Source organism: Scyliorhinus canicula, chromosome 20, assembly GCF_902713615.1.
Source record: "Scyliorhinus canicula chromosome 20, sScyCan1.1, whole genome shotgun sequence".
NCBI classification, from domain to species: Eukaryota; Metazoa; Chordata; class Chondrichthyes; order Carcharhiniformes; family Scyliorhinidae; genus Scyliorhinus; species Scyliorhinus canicula.
In genome coordinates, this window is record NC_052165.1 from 19,088,514 (window position 1) to 19,113,515 (window position 25,002).

The 25,002-nt window shown below is 48.6% G+C and overlaps 1 protein-coding gene across 3 annotated transcripts in view; it reads left to right on the top strand.

Annotated features, from left to right (window-relative positions):
* acss3 (acyl-CoA synthetase short chain family member 3) overlaps positions 1–25,002 on the top strand; it is a 105,731-nt gene that overhangs the window by 4,696 nt on the left and 76,033 nt on the right. For all 3 annotated transcript variants that reach the window (XM_038780018.1, XM_038780019.1, XM_038780020.1), the window contains exon 2: positions 18,493–18,637. In XM_038780018.1, coding sequence (XP_038635946.1) covers positions 18,493–18,637 — 145 coding nt within the window. The remainder of the gene's footprint in view (positions 1–18,492; positions 18,638–25,002) is intronic.

Consider the following 25,002-nt stretch of genomic DNA (forward strand, 5'->3'; position numbering starts at 1 on the left):
AAGTTCGGCGGAACCCTACCCCCCTCACTGTATGCAGCCTCGCGAGTCTTAAGGTCTCTCCCCCCCTCCCTTTCGCTCTTTGCGAACCTCACTCCCGACTGTCAGCACGTCACCAGGAGCAGGCGGTACAGTTCCCAAGACATGATTTTTATCAAGTCGGAGGTCCAGCGACTGTTGAGGGAGGGGATCATCGAGGCCAGCAACAGCCCCTGGAGAGCGCAAGTGGTGGTCGTCCGGGGAAAAGAATCAGATGGTTGTGGACTACAGCCAGACAATTAACTGGTTCACGCAACTGGATGCGTATCTCTTCCCCCGCATAGCGGAGATGGTTAACCAGATCGCACAGTACCGTGTGTTCTCAACGGTTGATCTGAAGTCGGCCTACCACCAGCTCCCGATCCGCCCGGAAGAGTGCCACTACACTGCCTTTGAAGCAGCCGGCCGACTCTTCCACTTCCTCAGGGTCCCTTTCGGCGTCACTAACGGGGTTTCGGTCTTTCCGAGAACGATGGACTGAATGGTGGACCAGTATGGGTTGCGGGCTACATACCCGTATTTGGACAATGTCACCATCTGCGGCCATGATCAGAAGAGCACGATACCAACCTTCAGAGGTTCCTTCAGGCCGCCCAATCCCTCAATCTCACATATAACAAAGAGAAGTGTGTTTTCCGCACTACCTGGCTAGCCATCCTCGGCTATGTCGTCGAAAACGGGGTCCTGGGGCCCGACCCCGACCGCATGCGCCCCCTCATCAAAGTCCTATTCCCCCACAGCCCCAAGGCCTTCAAACGCTGCCTGGGGCTATTCTCCTATTACGCCCAGTGGGTCCCCAACTATATGGACAAAGCCCGTCCACTTATCAAGGCCATGACATTCCCCCTGACGGCTGAGGCATGTTCAGTCTTCAGCCGCATCAAGGAAGACATCGCCAAAGCCGCGATGCACATGGTGGATGAGTTCATCCCCTTTCAGGTAGAGAGCGATGTGTCAGACGTCGCCCTGGCCGCCACCCTCAACCAGGTGGGCAGGCCAGAAGCCTTCTTTTCTAGAACCCTCCACGCCTCCAAGATTCGACACTCCGCTGTTGAGAAGGAAGCACAAGCCATAGTGGAAGCTGTGCGGCACTGGAGGCACTACCTAGCCGGTAGGAGGTTCACCCTCATCACCGACCAACGGTCGGTAGCCTTCATATTTGATAATGCACAACGGGGCAAAATAAAAAACGACAAAATCTTGAGGTGGAGGATCGAGTTCTCCACCTACAACTCCGATATCAAGTATCGTCCTGGGAAGCTCAATGACCCCTCAGATGCCCTGTCCCGAGGCACATGCGCCAGCGCGCAAGGTGACCGACTTCGGGCCATCCACAATGACCTCTGTCACCCGGAGGTCACCCGGCTCATCCACTTTATTAAGTCCCGCAACCAGCCCTACTCCACCGAGGAGGTCAGGGCCATGACCAGGGACTGCCAAGTCTGCGCGGAGTTCAAACCGCACTTCTACCGGCCAGACAAGGTCCACCTGGTGAAGGCCTCCCGGCCCTTTGAGCGCCTCAGTATCGACTTCAAAGGGCCCCTCCCTTCCACCAACCGTAACGTATACTTACTGACCGTCATTGACGAGCACTCCCACTTCCCCTTCGCTATCCCATGTCCCGAACTGACCTCGGCCACTGTTTTAAAGGCACTGCATAGCATCTTCACCCTGTTCGGTTTCCCTGCATACATCCACAGTGACCGGGGCTCCTCCTTCATTTAAAAAAAAAAAAATTTTTTTATTACGATTTTCACAAAATATAAACAACAAAACAATATTAACAAAACAACCATAGTAAAAACCAAAGAACAACAACTGACCCCCCCCCCCCCCCCCCCCCAGCAACTACAAAAAAAAAGGGGCTCCTCCTTCATGAGTAACGAGCTACGTCAGTATCTGCTCAGTAAGGGCATTGCCTCGAGCAGGACTCTGAGCTACAACCCGCAGGGAAACGGGCAGATGGAGAGGGAGAATTCGATGGTATGGAAGGCCATCCTTCTGGCTCTTCGGTCGAGAAGTCTCCAGATTCCCCGCTGGCAGGAGGTCCTCCCGACGCGCTCCATTCCATCAGATCGTTCCTCTGCACAGCCACGAACGAGACCCCTCACGACCGTTTGTTTGTCTTCCCTAGGAAGTCCATCTCCGGGGTCTCGCTTCCATCCTGGCTGACGACTCCGGGACCTGTCCGTCTCCGGAAGCATACGAGGAGCCATAAGACCGACCCCCTGGTCGAGACGGTCCAGCTGCTGCATGCCAACACCCAGTATGCCTCCGTCGCGCACCAAGACGGACGGCAAGACACGGTCTCCTCTGGGACCTGGCGCCAGCTGGTTCCCAGGCCAACGTGCCCCCCCCCCCCTCCCCCCACCACCACCTATCGCAACCACTGAATCTCTTATGCCCCCCCGGGGCTCCTGTACTACCTAAGCCTGCACTGCCGCCATCCACCACCCCCCTGCCTACCCCCACCCGTCAACCGTCGCTGACACACCGGAGAAGCTCCAGACAACACGCTCCCGGAGACAACGACTGCGACGCCCGTACCCGCCGCACCACTAGAGCTGAGGAGGTCTAGAAGAACAATCCGACACACTGCCCATATAATGAGCCCACTTTCACCACCGCAGGACTTCATTTTTTTAACAGGGGGTGAATGTGGTGAATGTATTCACCATGGTATAAGCTGTCTGTGTAGCACTGTGTCCCAATAGTAATGTGATCTCCTTTACAGGTATTGTACTAGAACTTGGTGGGCTCCACCCCCCCTCGAACGGTATGTAGATCAGCTGCCTGGGGGCGGCGCTCATTTTGTACGGCAGACACAGGCAGGCTGGTTCTTGGTCAATAAACCCTAAGTTCACTCACTCTCATCGACTCGCAGTGAATTATTGGTACAACAGTACTCTAAGGAGAATGACATCACTTGACAATGCTCTAGACTTCTTGGCAAAGCTGCCCATCATGGTTGGACTAAATATCGAACCTATAGTGGAGGAGCTCATCGGAAGTTATTAACCCAGTTACAATGGGCAAAGCTCCAGATGTTGATGCGATACTGCCTGAATTCGTTAAGCACAGAAAACCAACACCTGCACAAACTTCTCTGCCTCTGCTGGAGGGAGGGGGGCAGTGTCCCAAGATATGTATGCTGCAAAGATTGGCACCCTGTACAAGAACAAGGGTGAGCGGAACAACTGCAACAACTATTGAGGCATCTCCATTATTTGCCGTTTAGCCCTTGTCAAACTGCAGATCCTGGCTGAACGCATCCACCCTCAATCCCAGTGCGGTTCAGAATTGGAAAAACCACCATTGACATGATTACTCAGTCCACCAGCTGGAAGAGAAATGCTATTTACAAGGGAGATCACTAAATTGCCTTCATCGGTCTCACCGAGGTATTCGACCATGTGAGCAGACGAGGGCTATTAAAGCTGCTGGAGAAAATGGACTGCCCGTTGCAGCTGCTTAGTGTGATTTCCTCTTTCCATGACAACATGATGCAAGATCAGCTATGCTGAGGCAACATTGGAATCCTTTGAGAACAGCAGTAGGGTCACACGCGGTTGTATTCTGGCCCGGATACTCTTTGACACATTTTGCTCCCATCATTTGCCTTCAGGTCAGCCATACAGAATGTCGCCTCACATACCAGAACTGACACAAAGCTGTTCAACCTTGCCAATCTGACACCCAAGGCAAAGGACCTCATCAGAGAGTTGTTCTATGCTGACGATGCTTCATTAGCGTTCCATGCCGGGGAGCACCTTTTTTATTATTCATTTTTACAGCATGTGGGCGTCCCTGGTTAGGCCAGGATTCATTGCCTATCCCTACTTGCCCTTCAGTTGGTAGTTGATGGCTGTGACCTATGGAGACTGACTTTATTTGGAAGGGCATTGGAAAAGGTGAGCAGAAATGAGAAGTTCAGCTGGCCACGGGGAATACAAAGCCCTGCAAATTGTGCAACTTCTCATTCCACTGCCTTCCTCTGCAGGGTAGCACAGTGGTTAGCACTGCTGCCTCACAGAGCCAGGGACCCAGGTTCGATTCCCGGCTTGGGTGACAGTCTGCGCCGAGTTTGCACATTCTCCCCGTGTCGGCGTGGGTTTGTTCCAGGTGTTCCGGTTTCCTCCTCCGGGTGTGCAGGTTAGGTGGATTGGCCATTCTAAATTGTCGCCTTCATGCTCAAAGGTTAGTTGGGGCTATGGGGTTACAGGGACATGGTGGCGGAGTAGTCCTAGTTAGTGTTCTTTCAGAGGGCTGGTGCAGACACGATGGACCGAATGGCCTCCTGCACTGCAGGGATTCTATGATGGTTCAGAGAAAATGCGGCAAAGATGGCCATGCCAGAGTGGGGCTCCTGAGCCACACCAGGTGATTTTTAACAGAGTTGAACACAAGGGCACAAACCATTGTCGTATGAGATGGAATGTTGACATTTCCAATTAGCTACAGGGCATTGTGGGCAGAACCCTGGCTCAAGCTGTTTATGAGTGACCACAACTGCTGTCCCCAAGAAAATGTCTAAAATAACCTGGGAACTGCAACTGAATTGTGCCTGAGAAGCTGAAATGGGACACCTAGATGTTTCCACCTTTGGGTAACCCACAAGTTATTCTCTCTATCGTGAGAACAAGCAAGACAGAGCACCTTGTAAACTCTGTGCTGAAATGTGGTAGTTTTATGTGAATCTACTATCCATAACCTTCGAAACAAAGAGATAAGCAAAGCATGGACATACATAAATCCTTGGAGGAATCTCAGTTGATGGATTTGTTGGCAAAATGACTAATGTCCTGATATACTGAACCTTACCCAAACACAGATATCTCTGTAAGAAGTCTTACAACACCAGGTTAAAGTCCAACAGGTTTGTTTCAAACACGAGCTTTCGGAGCACGGCTCCTTCTTCAGGTGAATGGAAAGGCTTGTTCCAGAAATGTTTATATAGACACAGTCAGAGATGCCCCGGAATGCGAGCACCTGCAGGCAATCAAATCATCAAAGATGCAGAGATAGAGGTAACTCCAGGTTAAAGAGGTGTGAATTGTCCCAAGCCAGTTCAGTCGGTAGGCCTCTGCAAGTCCAGGCTTGTTGGTGGGGGCCGAATGTAATGCGACATGAATCCCAGATCCCGGTTGAGTCCGCATTCATGCGTGCGGAACTTAGCTATAAGTTTTTGCTCAGCAATTTTGCGTTGTCGCGTCTCCTGAAGGCCTCCTTGTAGAATGCTGACCCGGAGATCAGAGGCTGAATGTCCTTGACTGCTGAAGTGTTCCCCAACTGGAAGGGAACAGTCCTGCCTGTTGATAGTCGCACGATGCCCGTTTATTCGTTGTCGCAGTGTCTGCATGGTCTCGCCAATGTACCACGCTTCGGGACATCCTTTCCTGCAGCGTATGAGGTAGACTACATTGGTCGAGTCGCACGAGTATGCGCCGCGTACCTGGTGGGTGGTGTTTCCACGTGTAATGGTGGTGTCCATGTCGATGATCTGGCATGTCTTGCAGAGATTACCCTGGCAGGGTTTTGTGGTGTTGTGGTTGCTGTTCTGAAGGCTGGGTAATTTGCTGCAAACAATGGTTTGTTTGAGGTTGCGCGGTTGTTTGAAGGCCAGTAGTGGGGGTGTGGGGATGACCTTGGCAAGATGTCCATCCTCGCTGATGATGTGTTGGAGGCTGCGAAGAAGATGTCGTAGTTTCTCCGCCCCAGGAAAGTACTGGACGACGAAGGGTACTCTGTCAGTGGTGTCCCGTGTTTGTCTTCTGAGGAGGTCGGTGCGGTTTTTTGCTGTGGCGCGGTGGAACTGTCGATCAATGAGTCGAGCGCCATATCCCGTTCGTACGAGGGCATCTTTCAGCATCTGTAGGTGTCTGTTGCGCTCCTCCTTGTCTGAGCAGATCCTGTGTATACGGAGGGCTTGTCCATAGGGGATGGCTTCTTTAATGTGTTTCGGGTGAAAGCTGGAGAAGTGGAGCATCGTGAGATTATCTGTGGGCTTGCGGTAAAGCGAGGTGCTGAGGTGACCGTCCTTGATGGAGACGAGTGTGTCCAAGAATGGAACTGAATTTGGAGAATAGTCCATGGTGAGTTTGATGGTGGGATGGAACTTATTGATGTCATCGTGTAGTCGTTTCAGTGATGTCTCGCCGTGGGTCCAAAGGAAAAAAATGTCATCGATGTATCTGGTGTATAGCATCGGTTGAAAGTCCTGTGTGGTGAGGAAGTCCTGTTCAAACTTGTGCATGAAGATGTTGGCATATTGAGGTGCAAATTTGGTCCCCATGGCTGTTCCGTGCGTCTGGATGAAGAATTTGTTGTCGAAGGTGAAGACGTTGTGGTCTAGAATGAAACGGATGAGTTGCAGAATTGCGTCTGGAGATTGGCAGTTGTCGGTGTTGAGGACTGAGGCTGTTGCAGCAATGCCGTCGTCATGGGGGATGCTGGTGTAGAGTGCCGAGACATCCATTGTGACGAGGAATGTTCCTGGTTCAACTGGTCCATGGGTGCTGAGTTTCTGTAGGAAGTCCGTCGTGTCGCGACAGAAGCTGGGTGTACCTTGTACGATGGGTTTCAAGATGCCCTCGATGTGGCCAGAGAGGTTCTCACACAGGGTCCCATTGCCTGAAACGATAGGACGGCCTGGTGTGTTGGCCTTGTGTATTTTCGGGAGGCAGTAGAGATCTCCAATGCGGGGATTACGTGGGATGAGAGCACGTAGGGTGTTCTGAAGGTCTGGATCTAAGGTCTTGATCAGTCTGCTGAGTTGGCGGATGTGTTCCTTGGTTGGATCTGCGGGTAACTGCCTGTAGTGTTCCTGGTTGTCGAGTTGTCGGTATACTTCTTTGCAGTAGTCTGTTCTGTTCAGTATGACGGTGGCCCCTCCTTTGTCTGCTGGTTTGATGACGATGTTGCGGTTGGTCTTGAGAGTGCGGATGGCATTGTGTTGTGCTTGGGTGACGTTTGAGGCTGCCTTGTGATTGCGAGTGATGAATCTGGCATTGACACGACTTCTGACGGCTTGAGCATACATGTCGAGTCTAGGGCAGCGGCCTTCCGGAGGGGTCCAATTTGACTCTTTCCTTTTCGGTTGCTGCACTGCAGATCTCGCGGTCTGCTGTTCCGGTTCATTGGTCGTGTCCCTGGGTTCGCTGTCGGCCTCTTGGGGTCCCCTCCGGAAGGCCGCTGCCCTAGACTCGACATGTATGCTCAAAGGAGGGGCCACCGTCATACTGAACAGAACAGACTACTGCAAAGAAGTATACCGACAACTCGACAACCAGGAACACTACAGGCAGTTACCCGCAGATCCAACCAAGGAACACATCCGCCAACTCAGCAGACTGATCAAGACCTTCGATCCAGACCGAGGCCACATCGAGGGCATCTTGAAACCCATCGTACAAGGTACACCCAGCTTCTGTCGCGACACGACGGACTTCCTACAGAAACCAGCATCCCCCATGACGACGGCATTGCTGCAACAGCCTCAGTCCTCAACACCGACAACTGCCAATCTCCAGACGCAATTCTGCAACTCATCCGTTTCATTCTAGACCACAACGTCTTCACCTTCGACAACAAATTCTTCATCCAGACGCACGGAACAGCCATGGGGACCAAATTTGCACCTCAATATGCCAACATCTTCATGCACAAGTTTGAACAGGACTTCCTCACCACACAGGACTTTCAACCGATGCTATACACCAGATACATCGATGACATTTTTTTCCTTTGGACCCACGGCGAGACATCACTGAAACGACTACACGATGACATCAATAAGTTCCATCCCACCATCAAACTCACCATGGACTATTCTCCAAATTCAGTTCCATTCTTGGACACACTCGTCTCCATCAAGGACGGTCACCTCAGCACCTCGCTTTACCGCAAGCCCACAGATAATCTCACGATGCTCCACTTCTCCAGCTTTCACCCGAAACACATTAAAGAAGCCATCCCCTATGGACAAGCCCTCCGTATACACAGGATCTGCTCAGACAAGGAGGAGCGCAACAGACACCTACAGATGCTGAAAGATGCCCTCGTACGAACGGGATATGGCGCTCGACTCATTGATCGACAGTTCCACCGCGCCACAGCAAAAAACCGCACCGACCTCCTCAGAAGACAAACACGGGACACCACTGACAGAGTACCCTTCGTCGTCCAGTACTTTCCTGGGGCGGAGAAACTACGACATCTTCTTCGCAGCCTCCAACACATCATCAGCGAGGATGGACATCTTGCCAAGGTCATCCCCACACCCCCACTACTGGCCTTCAAACAACCGCGCAACCTCAAACAAACCATTGTTTGCAGCAAATTACCCAGCCTTCAGAACAGCAACCACAACACCACAAAACCCTGCCAGGGTAATCTCTGCAAGACATGCCAGATCATCGACATGGACACCACCATTACACGTGGAAACACCACCCACCAGGTACGCGGCGCATACTCGTGCGACTCGACCAATGTAGTCTACCTCATACGCTGCAGGAAAGGATGTCCCGAAGCGTGGTACATTGGCGAGACCATGCAGACACTGCGACAACGAATAAACGGGCATCGTGCGACTATCAACAGGCAGGACTGTTCCCTTCCAGTTGGGGAACACTTCAGCAGTCAAGGACATTCAGCCTCTGATCTCCGGGTCAGCATTCTACAAGGAGGCCTTCAGGAGACGCGACAACGCAAAATTGCTGAGCAAAAACTTATAGCTAAGTTCCGCACGCATGAATGCGGACTCAACCGGGATCTGGGATTCATGTCGCATTACATTCGGCCCCCACCAACAAGCCTGGACTTGCAGAGGCCTACCGACTGAACTGGCTTGGGACAATTCACACCTCTTTAACCTGGAGTTACCTCTATCTCTGCATCTTTGATGATTTGATTGCCTGCAGGTGCTCGCATTCCGGGGCATCTCTGACTGTGTCTATATAAACATTTCTGGAACAAGCCTTTCCATTCACCTGAAGAAGGAGCCGTGCTCCGAAAGCTCGTGTTTGAAACAAACCTGTTGGACTTTAACCTGGTGTTGTAAGACTTCTTACTGTGCTCACCCCAGTCCAACGCCGGCATCTCCACATCACAGATATCTCTGACAGCACGGAAATTGTAGTTTGTTATCGGTATGGTAATGAGTCTGGTTTTAAAAAAAAAAAAATCTTTCATGAGATGCATGCCACCCTGGCAAGGTCATCCCTAATTCCCCTTTGAATGAGTGGTTTACCATCCCATGTCAGAGGGCACGTAATCTGTGGATCTGGGAGTCACATCCAGGCTAGATGAGGTAAAGATGGCAGATTTCCTTAAGGTGCATTAGGGAATCAGATTTTTTTTTTTTCTTTAACAACAATTGATGATAGTTACTTGGTCGCCGTTCTGAGACAATCTTTCAATTCCAGACTTTATTAACTGAATTTAAATTCCACCAGTTGCCGTGGTGGAATTTGAACCCTTGCTCCCAGGTCAGTAGCCTGGATCTCTGGGATTGCTAGTTTGTTGACATTACCACTATACCTTCACTGTGAAAAGAAAACAACAGATGAGTCAACCATTGCAACAGCATGGCAAATAAATGGTCAGGTGGCAGTAGACTTTACAGAGGTAAGATTGCTAGTCATGAGATAGAGGTCTAAATTGATCATGGCCTTTCTTAGAACTGGAAGAGAGGAATCTGACACAATTGCATTTTTGCACCAGTTTGAAGAAACGCGACATCCAGATTATTCGCAAGAAACATTTGCAATCAAGCAAAACCTTTAATTTGTGCTTCCCCTTTGTTATTGTGGTCAGCACAATGCAGTCCAGTGCGGCGAATGCTGGAGATGCAGTGGATCCAGGCTGATCTAGTATCTAGCGCAAAGGTAGCTCACAACAAATACTTCATACACAGCACAGGGTGTGCTGGAAATGCCACAGGATCAGGACATATTATTAGACACCAGTAGATCAATGGACTGCTCAGAGATGTTCCTTAACTTCTGTCCTTCATGATCTCCCATTTGTCATTTTGCATCAGCTTCACCTCATCCAGAATAACATTACCTCCATCCCCTCCAGCATCATTAACTCATCAACACTATCCTCAATCGCCTACATTGATTCTCAGTTCCCCTAAACCTCGAGCTAAACATTCTAATTGTTGTGTTTAAACCTCCTCCATCACTGCATCACCACCCACCCCCCCTCCCCCACCCCCCGAAACACTCTGATCCCCTTGTTATCCAACCTGTCTATACCTCAATGAGGTCCCCCCTCAACCTCTGTCTTTCTAATGAAAATAATCCTAATCTACTCAACCTCTCTTCATAGCTAGCGCCCTCCATACCAGGCAACATCCTGGTGAACCTCCTCTGCACCTTCTCCAAAGCATCCACATCCTTTTGGTAATGTGGCGACCAGAACTGCGCAGTATTCCAAATGTGGCTGAACCAAAGTCTTATACAACTATAACATGGCCTGCCAACTCTTGTACTCAATACCCCTTCCAATGAAGGAAAGAATGCCGTATGCCTTCTTGACCACTCTATCGACCTGCATAATGGACCTGAACACCCAGATCTCTCTGTGCATCAATTTTCCCCAGGGCTTTTTCATTTACCATATTGTTCGCTCTTGAATTGGATCTTCCAAAATGCATCACCTCGCATTTGCCCGGATTGAACTCCCATCTACCATATATCCGCCCAACTCTTCAATCTATCTATATTCTGTTGTATTCTCTGACAGCCCCCTTCACTATCTGCTACTCCACCAATCGTAGTGTCATCTGCAAACTTGCTAATCAGACCACCTATACCTTCCTCCAGATCATTTATGTATATCACAAACAATAGTGGTTCCAGCACGGATCCCTGTGGAACACCACTGGCCACAGTTCTCCATTTTGAGAAACTCCCTTCCAATACTGCCCAGCCAGTTCTTTATCCATCTAGCTAGTACACCCTGGACCCCATGAGACTTCACTTTCTCCATCAGCCTACCATGGGGAACCTTATCAAATGCCTTACTGAAGTCCATGTATATGACATCTACAGCCCTTCCCTCATCAATCAACTTTGTCACTTCCTCAAAGAATTCTATAAAATTGGTAAGACATGACCTTCCCTGCAGAAAACCACGTTGCCTATCACTGATAAGCCCATTTTCTTCCAACTGGGAATAGATCCTGTCCCTCAGTATCTTCTCCAGCAGCTTCCCTACCACTGACGTCAGGCTCACCGGTCTATAATTACCTGGATTATCCCTGCTACCCTTCTTAAACAAGGGGTCAACATTAGCAATTCTCCAGTCCTCCGGTACCTCACCCGTGTTCAAGGATGCTGCAAAGATATCTGTTCAGGCCCCAGCTATTTCCTCTCTCACTTCCCTCAGTAACCTGGGATAGATCTCATCTGGACCTGGGGACTTGTCCACCTTAATGCCTTTTAGAATACCCAACACATCCTCCTTATGCCGGCTTGACCTAGAGTAATCAAACATCTATCCTTAACCTCAACATCCGTCATGTCCGTCTCCTCGGTGAATACCGATGCAAAGTATTCGTTAAGAATCTCACCCATTTTCTCTGACTCCACGCATAACTTTCCTCCTTTGTCCTTGAGTGGGACAATCCTTTCTCTAGTTACCCTCTTGCTCCTTATATATGAATAAAAGGCTTTAGGATTTTCCTTAACCCTGTTTGCTAAAGATATTTCATGACCCCTTTTAGCCCTCTTGATTCCTCGTTTCAGATTGGTCCTACATTCCCGATATTCTTCCAAACCTTCGTCTGTTTTCAGTCATCTAGACCTTATGTATGCTTTCTTTTTCCTCTTAGTTAGTCTCACAATTTCGCCTGTCATCCATGGTTCCCTAATCTTGCCATTTCTATCCCTCATTTTCACAGGGATATGTCTGTCCTGCACTCTTAACAACCTCTCTTTAAAAGCTTCCCACATATCAAATGTGGATTTACCTTCAAACAGCTGCTCCCAATCCACATTCCCCAGCTCCTGCCGAATTTTGGTATAGTTGGCCTTCCCCCAATTTAGCACTCTTCCTTAAGGACCACTCTCGTCTTTGTCCATGAGTATTCTAAAACTTACGGAATTGTGATCACTATTCCCAAAGTAGTCCCTGTCTGAAACTTCAACCACCTGGCCGGGCTCATTCCCCAACACCCAGGTTCAGTAAGGCCCCTTCCCGAGTTGGACTATTTACAGACTGCTCTAGAAAACCCTCCTGGATGCTCCTTACAAATTCTGCTCCATCTAGACCTCTGACACTAAGTGTATCCCAGTCAATGTTGGGGAAATTAAAATCTCCTGTCACCACCACCCTGTTGCTCCTACATCTTTCCATAATCTGTTTACATATTTGTACCTCTATCTCACGCTCGCTGTTGCGAGGTCTGTCGTACAGCCCCAACATTGTTACCGCACCTTCCTATTTCTGAGCTCTGCCCATATCGCCTCATTGTTCGAGTCCTCCATAGCTGTGATATCCTCTCTGACCAGTAATGCAACTCTTCCACCCCTTTTACCTCCCACTCTATCCTGCCTGAAGCATCGATGCCCTGGGATATTTAGTTGCCAATCATACCCTTCCCTCAACCAAGCCTCAGTAATAGCAATAACATCATATTCCCAGGTACTAATCCAAGCCGCAAGTTCATCTGCCTTACCTACTACACTTCTTGCATTAAAACAAATGCACATCAGACCACCAGTTCCTTTGCGTTCATTATCTGCTCCCTGCCTACTCTTCCCCTTAGACTTCATGATCTAGTTACTTACAGGCTTACTGTCCACTAACCTTATTTTGTTCCCATCCCCCTGCCACATTAGTTTAAACCCTCCCCAACAGTGTTAGCAAAAGCACCCCCAAAGACATTGGTTCCAGTCCGGCCCAGGTGTAGACCGTCCAATTTGTCGTAGTCCCACCTACCCCATAACCGGTCCCCATGTCCCAAAAATCTGAACCCCTCCCTCCTGCACCATCTCTCAAGCCACGCATTCATCCTGCCTATTCTTTCATTTATACTCTGACTACCACGTGGCACTGGTAGCAATCCTGAGATTAATACCCCTGAGGTCCGACTTTTTAACTTGGCTCCTAACTCCCTAAATTCTGCTTGTAGGACCTCATCCCGTTTTTTACCTATATCCTTGGTGCCTATATGCACTATGACAACTGGCTGTTCACCCTCCCCCTTCAGAATGTTCTGCATCCGATCTGAGACATCCCTGACCTGTGCACCATTCGGGAGTCTCGTTTTCGACCACAGAACAGCCTATCTACTCCCTTTACAATTGAAACCCCTATGACTATAGCCCTTCCACTCTTTTTCCCACTCTTCTGTACAGCAGAGCCAGCCACGGTGCCATGAACATGGCTACTACTGCCTTCCCCTGGCGAGCCATCTCCCCCAACAGTATCCAAAACGGTATGCCTGTTTTGGAAGGAGATGGCCGCACGGGACACCTGCACTGCCTTCCTGCTTTTTCTCTGCCTTTTTGTCACCCATTCCCTTTCTCCCTCAGCATTCCTAATCTGTGGTGTGACCAATTCGCTAAACGTGCTATCCACTACCTCCTCAGCATTGCAGATGCTCCAAAGTGAGTCCATCTGCAGCCCCAGAGCCGTCATGCGGTCTAACAAGAGCTGCAGCTGGACACACTTCCCGCACGTGAAGGGAGCCAGGGACATCAGCCACGTCCCTGAGCTCCCACATTGAGCACGAGGAGCATAACACGGGTCTGAGATCTCCTGCTATTTTTAATCTTAAGCTTAACTTAGTCCAACTATAATATCAAATGAAAATCATCTAAGAATTCCTTCCATAAACCACACTGTCTCTCCACCTTCCTCTCTGCCTTTCGGACAACTCTCAAAATCTACCCCTTTGACCAAACCTTTTAGTCCCTTATTTTGTTGACTCAGCACCTATGCCCCCCCCGCCCTCCCACACCCCCACTCCTCCTGAAACCCTATGAAGTCCTTGGAATGTTTTATTCCCCCTTGTTAAAGTCGAGATATAAATGTATGTCCTTGCAATTAATTTTGCTTTAAATATCCCTATATCAAGGTTTTGATTCTCTGGACTGCTAAATCTGACGAGCAACCGATGCTGGTTTTGTTGGCAACACTGCTGTCTCGATAGTGCATGTTTACAAGCTCCCAGAAATTGGCTGGCCGAACGCACACATCCCCCTCTCTCTCCTTCCAACTTATCGACTTATCTTTGTTTATTTTCAGGAGAAAGTTGATAACAATAATCTGTGTCTCATGACTTCTTGAGAATCGAAGGCCATGGAGTTCCTGCCCATGGAGTTAGTTAAGGAGGTTAAAGTTATAAATATTCTCCAAGCTTAGTATCCAATGCTTTTTGTTCCTCAAGTCCTTATTTACTGACATACGCTCCCAGCCCACAGGATGACCTAGCAGCATTTCAGCATGGCACACTGAAATTCTTGGCATGTGTAGCTGTTTTATAAGTGGTGTCATACTAAGAGCACTGTCAAATGGCCAACATTTTATACATTTGTAACATCTTCTGCTTGAAGTGACGGAGGTGGCATGGCCTAGTGGAAGCGCGGGAAGTGGGGATCCAAATGAATCATTGAGAATCCTTTTGGAACTTCACAGGGAAGAACAAACTCCCAACTAGGAGCAGGAGTAGGCCACTTGACCTCTCTAGTCTGCTCCACTGTTCCTTAAGATAGTGACTGCTCTGATTGTAACCTCAACCCCACATTTCTGCCAGTCCCTGATAATATTTCAATCCCCTGATAAAGAATCTATCCAGCTTTGTCTTAATAATAATTAAGAACTCTGCCTTTTGAGAAACACAGTTCCAGAAACTCATGACCCTCTTGGGACGGTGACCAAACAGGTGGATCAGGGTAAAGCTGTTGATGTGGTGTATATGGATTTCAGTAAGGCGTTTGATAAGGTTCCCCACGGTAGGCTATTGCAGAAAATAAGGAAGTATGGAATTGAAGGTGATTTAGCGGTTTGGATCAGTAATTGACTAGCTGAAAGAAGACAGAGGGTGGTGGTTGATGGCAAATGTTCATCCTGGAGTTCAGTTACTAGTGGTGTACCGCAAGGATCTGTTTTGGGGCCACTGCTGTTTGTCATTTTTATAAATGACCTGGAAGAGGGTGTAGAAGGATGGGTTAGTAAATTTGCAGATGACACGAAGGTCGGTGGAGTTGTGGATAGTGCTGAAGGATGTTATAGGATACAGAGGGACATGATAAGCTGCAGAGCTGGGCTGAGAGGTGGCAGATGGAGTTTAATGCGGAAAAGTGTGAGGTGGTTCACTTTGGAAGGAGTAACAGGAATGCAGAGTACTGGGCTAATGGCAAGATTCTTGGTAGTGTAGATGAACAGAGAGATCTCGGCATCCAGGTACATAAATCCCTGAAAGTTGCCACCCAGGTTAATAGGGCTGTTAAGAAGGCATATGGTGTGCTAGCCTTTATAAGCAGGGGGATTGAGTTTCGGAACCACAAGGTCATGCTGCAGCTGTACACAACTCTGGTGCGGCCGCACCTGGAGTACTGCGTGCAGTTCTGGTCACCACATTATAGGAAGGATGTGGAAGCTTTGGAAAGGGTTCAGAGGAGATTTACTAGGATGTTGCCTGGTATGGAGGGAAGGTCTTACGAGGAAAGGCTCAGGGAATTGAGGTTGTTTTCGTTAGAGAGGAGAAGGCTGAGAGGTGACTTAATAGAGACATATAAGATAGTCAGAGGGTTAGATAGGGTGGACAGTGAGAGTCTTTTTCCTCGGATGGTGATGACCAACACGAGGGGACATAGCTTTAAATTGAGGGGTGATAGATATAGGACAGATGTCAGAGGCAGTTTCTTTACTCAGAGAGTAGTAGGGGTGTGGAACGCCCTGCCTGCAACAGTAGTAGACTCGCCAACTTTAAGGGCATTTAAGTGGTCACTGGATAGACATATGGATGAAAATGGAATAGTGTAGGTCAGATAGGCTTCAGATGGTTTCACAGGTTGGCGCAACATCAAGGGCCCGTACTGCGCTGTAGTGTTCTATGTTCTATGCAACTTTGCTACCATCTTGAATCCTTGTTAATGAAGGATGGAGGCTCGTTGCAGGTATGAACGTGGCATAGAGCAGCGCTAATTGTGGATGGCAACCAAGACTAGTTTTAACTTTAAGGTTGGGATAATGGATGTTTCACAGGTTCCGTTAACCATCGGGGATTTCATACGTTACAACAACTGGGCTGATAATTGCCCCACAAGCCAAAATAGATAATACAAAAGGATCAGAAGATCAAAACCTAAACATTGTGTATGTGTTGTGTATGAGTCCTCTATATAATTGGGCAATGTCCGTTAACCATCGGGGATTTCATACGTTACAACAACTGGGCTGATAATTGCCCCACAAGCCAAAATAGATAATACAAAAGGATCAGAAGATCAAAACCTAAACATTGTGTATGTGTTGTGTATGAGTCCTCTATATAATTGGGCAATGAGCATTGATTGTAAGCCTTTAGTTTTGTCCTTTTATTAGTTTTGTAGCATCTAGCCTCATCTGTTAGCATTGTACCTTGCTTTCACATTCTGTTCATTTCCCATATTAGTACCTTTTCCTCTTGCCTTGTCTCGACTCTTTGGTTTGCCACATCTTCCCAAATTTGATCCCTTGTCCCCATCTTGTGTCACCCACTCCCACAGTCTTGGACATAACATTGGTGAAGTCAATAATTTTCAGGAACCAGCTGTTGGTGGAAGACAGCACATGATTGTGGATGAACAAATGGGATTACAGGGGACACTGCTGGCTGGATGGCATGCTCAGTGGCCCCTTCAGCTGCTATGGTAGAGATCTCCCACCTAAAAATGCAGTTGGCAGCTTAGTGTCATCTGTGGGGTCATTAAACAGTATTTCAAGCACAGTATACAATCTTGGAGCATTCATGGAGGAGGCATCATGGGACCGACATTAGCTGAGTGACGGGAAGTAGAGAGTGGTGGCTAATGGATGTTTTTCAGACTAGAGGAAGGCATGTAATGGAATATCTAGGGGGGGTCAGGATCGGGATCCTTGATCTTCCTGATGTATTTAAATGATCTTGACATTGCTAAATGGGGCACAGTTTCAAGGTTTGTGGTGATGTGATGCTTGGGGGCTTTATGAGCTGTGCGGGTGATAGAGTTGAACTTTGGGTGGATGGGGACAGTGACAGTGGATAACGGGTGGCAGGTGGAGTTCAGTTCAGAGAGTTGTGAGGTGATTCTTTTTGGTTGGAAGAACATAGAGAGCCAGTATAAAATAAAGGGTAAAATTCTAAAGAGGGTGCAGGAGCGGAGGTGACTGTATGCGTGTAAAAGTAATTGAAGGTGGCAGGATGGGTTGAGAGAGCAGTTAATGAGGCATACCGTATGCGAGGCATAGAGTACAAGAGCCAGGAGGTATCTTAAACTTGCATAAAACACCGGTTTGGCCTCAACTGGAGTATTGCGTCCAGTTCTGAGTGTCACATTTGGGAACGATGTGACGGCATTTGAGAGAGTGCAGAAAAGATTCAGGAGAACGTTTGCAGGGATGAGAAACGTCAGCTCTGAAGATAGATTGGGAGGTTGTCTCTGTTTTCCGTGGCAAACAGAGGGTTGAGAGGAGATTTGATTAAGGTGTTCAAAATCATGAGGGGTCTGAAGAGGTTAGGTAAAGAGAAACTGTTCCTGCTGGTGGAAGAATCGAGACTGAGATGGCTCAGATTTAAAGTAATTGGCAAATGAAGCAACAGAATTGTTTTTTTCATTATTCATTTGCAGGATGTGGGTGTTGCCGGCTAGGTCAACACTTTTGCCCATCCCTAATTGTGTGTGAGAAGGTAGCGGTGATAGAGTCTCGGGGAGAAATCTTTTCACGCAGAGGGTGGTTCGGATCCGGAATGTGCAGCAAGAGGGAGTTGTTATCTGAGAATGAGCAGGGTTCCTGGAAGGAGGTGGGGAAATGTCACGAGCTGAATTACTTATTTGGAGATCCGGCGCAGATATGATGGGCCGAACGGCCTCCTTCTGTGCTGTAGCATTGCTTTGATTCTTCATGTCGGGATGCCGGGTTATGCAAGACTTAAACAACAAGACTTATTACTGTCCGGTGGCCTGTTACGCTGGTCACTCTGTAAGAGGGTGGATCCAGCAACAGGTTGGTGACGGGAGTTTGCAGGATTGATGACGATGTCTCACTGGGCAGATGTCACTTCTGGGCCTTCATTCATTCCATCAAGTGGTGACAGATAAGGCCCTGAGTGTACAAGCCAAGCAGATACTGCCACGATCCCCAAGATCCCTGTGGCTGCAGGGTCATCTACCGACAAGGTTACAAAGTAACACCGCAGCTTAATTTTAAGTAATTAGACAGCTGAAGAAAAGCTTGAATTTCTGCTGTGTGTTTCAGGTTTGTTGATGGTGAACTCAATGTGTGCTATAATGCACTGGACCGGCATGTTGAAAATGGACTGGGAGATCGAATTGCTATCATTCATGATAGTCCTGTTACTGACACCAAACAAAACATTACCTACAAGGAAGCTCTGGAACAGGTAATTTGGAATTCTCAGTCAATTGTATTTATTGTTCTCTGAAGCTATAGCGTTCACATCAAAGGTCCTTTAAGACAGTCCTCATAATGGTACTACACTAAGGAAGGTGATTAATCCCTTTGCCATTCTCTGAACAATTTGAAGATCCTGTGTTGAAGGAACCACTTTTAGTTCTGGCTGATACTTGAGAACAGAACTGCAAGGCAGCAGTGTCATGTAGGTATAATCACTAGCTGTAAAGTAGTACTGGACTTGTAAATATGAGGTACTCGTGTGAAGAAGAGACTACATTGCCTTAATTTGCTATCATTGCATTCCCTCTGTCTGTATCACTGGCGAGACAAGAGCAATAATGAAATTGGTTAATGAGAAAGGTAGCCCATTTTACTGTTTCTGGCAATCCTTTTGAACCTTGGCTGACTTGCTTTGAATATCCGTTCATACCCCTATCCCATTGGAATCTCGGCTGGAAGACACTGAACTTTAATTGCAGTGTGTTTGTCTTATGTTCCTGGCATTAGCTATAATAAGCTAACACTTGTAAGTGATGAAAATGAAATTGTGAGTCTCAATTGGCTTTGTCTTGATTTTTGATTCCTCCCCTGTGAGGCAACTTGGTAGTTTGTACTATGTTAAAGGAGCTATATAAATGCAGGTTGTTTGATCTCATAGGTGGAGCTATTCGGTAATTAAGAAATTTACTCTATGTGAAATTATTAAATTTTAACCTCCTCCTTGAAACTGAATCTACAAAATACGATTTGGCGTTAGTCTCGAATATTATGTTTTATGTTACGAGTGGCGTACCACAAGGATCTGTTCTGGGGCCGTTGCTGTTTGTCATTTTTATAAATGACCTAGAGGAGGGCGCAGAAGGATGGGTGAGTAAATTTGCAGACGACACTAAAGTCGGTGGAGTTGTAGACAGTGCGGAAGGATGTTGCAGGTTACAGAGGGACATAGATAAGCTGCAGAGCTGGGCTGAGAGGTGGCAAATGGAGTTTAATGTGGAGAAGTGTGAGGTGATTCACTTTGGAAAGAATAACAGAAATGCGGAATATTTGGCTAATGGTAAAATTCTTGGTAGTGTGGATGAGCAGAGGGATCTCGGTGTCCATGTACATAGATCCCTGAAAGTTGCCACCCAGGTTGATAGGGTTGTGAAGAAGGCCTATGGTGTGTTGGCCTTTATTGGTAGAGGGATTGAGTTCCGGAGCCATGAGGTCATGTTGCAGTTGTACAAAACTCTAGTACGGCCGCATTTGGAGTATTGCGTACAGTTCTGGTCGCCTCATTATAGGAAGGACGTGGAAGCTTTGGAACGGGTGCAGAGGAGATTTACCAGGATGTTGCCTGGTATGGAGGGAAAATCTTATGAGGAAAGGCTGATGGACTTGAGGTTGTTTTCGTTAGAGAGAAGAAGGTTAAAAGGTGACTTAATAGAGGCATACAAAATTATCAGAGGGTTAGATAGGGTGGACAGCGAGAGCCTTCTCCCGCGGATGGAGGTGGCTGGCACGAGGGGACATAGCCTTAAATTGAGGGGTAATAGATATAGGACAGAGGTCAGAGGTGGGTTTTTTACGCAAAGAGTGGTGAGGCCGTGGAATGCCCTACCTGCAACAGTAGTGAACACGCCAACATTGAGGGCATTTAAAAAATTTATTGGATAAGCATATGGATGATAAGGGCATAGTGTAGGTTAGATGGCCTTTAGATTTTTCCCATGTCGGTGCAACATCGAGGGCCGAAGGGCCTGTACTGCGCTGTATCGTTCTATGTTCTATGTTCTATGTTGTAGCTTCTATAACAAAATGATTCAATTTTAGCAATGAAAATATAAAGTTACAAAATAAAACTACTTATACAATCACAGATCATAAGGTTTAAATAATCACTCAGATTTGAACTGTTTGCTTATTCTAGCTTATGCTATCATTAAATGCAACTGTTTACAAAATGCTAATAATTGACTTCTAATCAGTGGAACTATGTATATTGTCATAGTGATCCAAAATGTATAGTTTTGTTTTGCTTCCTGTTGCAGGATGAAACACAGTTTAGCAACTGAAATGTTTATTTTAGAAATGTGAAAGTGTACTCTGCCCGACAGTCACCAGGCCTTGTACAAGAAGATGGTGAATGTTACAAATCTTTTATCCAACAACATTCCGGTTTTGTCTTGACTCACATGCTCACTTGCATTTTGTGGTCTATACATCTTTATTTCTTCAATCACTTGAGCAAAGCACCTTTCCGTCCTGCATTCGATTCTGCGGCTGATTTTGCATCATCTCTCTTTGAAACTGTGATCCTGGACTATCCCAGCACTGAAGCTTACGAGTAGAAGAGATAGTGCTGGAGGAGCAGAGCACAGATCAGCTGACAGCAATACACTCGTATTGTTCTGGGGGTAAATGCATTAGTTTTGTGGACATACCAAGCCAAGTGGGAAAATTAAGGGAGCTTGTTACCTGGAAATAACGGGCACAATTCTCTGCCTTGCGATGCTGTGGACCGATTGGCGGAGAATCTGGCGTCCAGCCAAAATCGAGGTCCGCACCCGGTGCCGATTTGGGCGTCATGCTCCAGTCCCTCGCTGGTGGCGCTAATGAGGTTTGCGCTCCGCGTCGGCATGCAAAATCAGCATTTTCAGGCATTGGAATGTGATTATGGGTTGATCCACTCCGCTGCTCCCAGGCGGAAGTCTCACGGATGTGAATTATTACATTTAAAAACATGGACTGGGCATCATGGCTACGGAAAGGGGGGTGGGGGTGGGGCAGGTGGCTAAAAAAACTCTGAAAAACCGTCGGGCTGGCTAGGGCAGGGGTGGGCAAACTTTTCTGTGCAAGGGCCACATTCAGAAATTCACAATTTTAAAGGGCCGCAGAGTATATTAAGTAAAATAATTAATATTTTAAATAGCCAAAATAAAAGGTCTTTAAAGAAAAAAAAGCACATTTATTTGAAAAACAAAGTAACTCAGTAAGTAACAGAACAATGTCAATGAGAATGATGCATCTGACTGCAGTCATTTACCAGTTTGTTGAAATCAGGTGTCAAGTTGCTTGTGCTGATCCTTAACGCTGACAGAAGCACAGCCTAGCCGAGTCAACGATAAAAACGTGCGTAGTGGGGTGGATGAGTGGGGCTGCCTTATTGGTCGGTTTAGTTGGGTGTGCGACCAATAGGAGTCCAGGTTACAAACAATAATAAGGCTTATTGTTTGTAACCTGGACTCCTATTGGTCGCACACCCAACTAAACCGACCAATGAGACAGCCCCACTCATCCACCCCACTACGCGCGTTTTTATGCGGCCCGCCAATGAGGTGCCCGGAATCATAACCGGCATTTTTGAAAAGCCGCCGGGGAAAAGCCGCTGAAGTAAATGCGCTTATTCAATAAGCGCATTTACTTCAGCGGCTTTTCCCCGGCGGCTTTTCAAAAATGCCGGTTATGATTCCGGGCACCTCATTGGCGGGCCGCATAAAAACCTTTGTCGGGCCGCATGCCGCCCGCGGGCCGTAGTTTGCTCCACCCCTGGGCTAGGGGATGGCCTCCAGGGTGGGGGGAGGGGTGGGCAGTAGTGGGTAGTGACTTGTACCAAGTCGGTGGACTTGGGATGCCCCCCTCGGGATCAGGATGGCCTGGTTCCGACAGCCATTGCTGCAGACTTTTACCCACAACCCTTTGGTGCTTCTTACAGACTCTTGGCTGCTCAGAGTGCTGAGTGCTGCCTGTGTCTTTTTAATGCTCAGAAGGCCTTTGGTCATATGGGAGCCACCCAGGCCGCCCCTCTGTATACCCTCATACCCAGCTGTATCATCACGGGCCAAGCTTAATCAGGAATCCACCGGGTGTTGGCACTCCTCAGAGGAAGCAGGTGATCAGCAGAACTCACCCCAACTAGAGGACGTCTGCACCAGTCTTTGGAACCCTCCCTGGTTCTCTGCCCCTCTCAGGGTAGAGGATACATCAGTGGCCCCCACTCCTCTGGATCACCAGCTTTCTCCTCCTGGTGAGACTGGCAGCTCTGATTGCCTCTGCCGCCACTTCCCAGACAGTGCTGAGGATGGCAGGCTTGAGTCCTACCCGCTTCACTGGCATGGAGCTGTGGGTCCACATCGTACTCCCCACCTCGGGGAGGGGGGGGCAGGTTTTCTCTGAGCCATGTTGGTGACTGCAGTGAGTGTGTACTAATTGGAGCGCTTAAAAACAGCCCCAGCTGTCAGGCTCTTGGGTGCTAACACGGGTATCCCAGCGGCTAGAATGCCCGCTGGGCTTGGAATTGCCGACCCATTAGCACGTCCTGAATGGCTCCATAAATGCCACCCACAACGGGAAAGCAAACCGCAAGCAATTCAGTCCCAGCGTCAACACTTAATCTCTCAAATAGAGAAACTCGCCCAAACATCAGCCCCCTACTTTTAGCCCCAAACAAGGACCGAGGGCGTGATTCAACCAAAATATTTCCAAATGTCATTTTGGGCGAGTTTGGCAGGGTCTTTCGTACCAGCTACAATGGCGAGATTGCAGCCTATATGCAGTTCCACTTAGTTCAAACATGAGCCCCTATGTGAATCTCGCCATGCCTAGCTCTCTCGCCATCTGTTTCACCCGACTTGCTGCTCCCTCAACACTCACTCTCTCTGAAGAAACGAGGATGGCAGCGACGAGACCAGTTTCTCGTTTTGGGGATGCCGATCAGGCCAGGCTTCACGATAAAGAGGATATGAGGCGGGGTACTCTTTCCCTCCGAGGGGGTCGGAGAACCAGCAGCAGGGTCAGTAAAGACAAACGACCTCCAATGAGCTGTAAGGATATGTTGCCACCTCCTTCATGGCATCAGTCCTGCCTGTTACCCCATAATTTCCCAGCCCCCCCGCCCCACTGCCAGGTTGGGGGTGGGGTGAGGATTCCCCAAAATACGAGTCCCCATCCCCTATGAGGAACTGAAGAATGGGCCCTCGAGATTGCAGGGTTGCCGAGGAGAGAGCAGTGACGGGCAACGAGGTTGGCTGCTCCAGAGAGGTGAGGATCCACTGACCCTTCATCCAGGTGACCTATCTCAAGTGAGTGGTTGATGTCCCACAAAACTATCTTTTCCAGGAATCAGCTGGGTCCCAGCCAGATGTCGGGCCTCTGGACAAGGTTCTCTTGGAGCCAATGCAGATGTTAAGATGCAGCCGTAACCTTCAGGTGGGGGTGTCAGTGACAATAAGTGACTGCAAGGCCGAGTGGAGGAATTCCAAAGCTTTCGGGTGCAGGTGTTGGTGCCGCAATGGGTGGCACCCAGGTCAAAAATGTTAGTCGACCGCAGTGGAAAACCTGGAGCACGACGTCTGTGCCTTGAGTGGCTGTGTCCAAGGCACAATCATGGACATGTCCCAGACACTGGTGGGCATTGCTGAGGCACTCCAGAATGTGGCCGAGTCGCTGAGGACTATTGCTGTCGGCATCCATACCATGGTGAAGACAATGGGGAGCATTCGGGACTGGCTGTGACTCGGAGGCTTCTGGACCTCACTCCAGCTGCCCCTCCATCCCATGGAGGCACCCAGGCCTAATGGTGTCCTTCCACCAAGGAGACTAAGGTGGTCTCCAGTCTTCTGAAACCACCCCCCCCATCCTGACAGCGCATCTCAAAGGCAGTGGTCAAAACAGGGTGGCATGGTGACACTGTGATACCAGTAGGACAGCCGGGGCCCGTCTGGCCCGTTTGGCAGACGTGCCCCTCCAGAGCACGTCTGCCAAAAGCCTGATGTGCATTCTGGGGACACACAGTGACGTAGCAGTAGACCATGGAAGATCAAGAAGAGTGAGGAGCACTGAGTGGGCACGGCTGAGGTCACTATCCATAACTGCATGGAATGGAGATCTGTCACATTAAAATGTTCACCATTAAAACATTTCATGTCTGATACATGTGAAACCTCTGTCACTTTAATCTTCACAGTGGTCCTGCCCGCACCCCTGCCACTGTTCCACCCTCTCCTCCTTCCCCCTGGCTGCCACCTGTCCCCCATTATCTGACTTCTCATGGGGCTTGACCTCCAGCAGCTCCTGGACTGCCTCTTCCTTAGACGAGGCCGCTTGTACTTCCGCCTCCTCCTCCTCCAGCATGTCACCACTGCTGTGCCAGATTATGAAGGGCACAGCATACCGCCACAAAGCAGGAGACCCTCTGGGTCGTGTACTGCAAGGCACCGCCAGAGGGGTCAAGGCATCAGAGCCGCATTTTCAGCAGCCCAATGCACCGCTCAACAAGATCACAGGTGGCAACATGGGCCTTGTTGTATTGGGTCTCCGCCTCAGTCTTAGGCCCAGGCACCAGCGTCATCAGCCATGACCTCAGCGTGT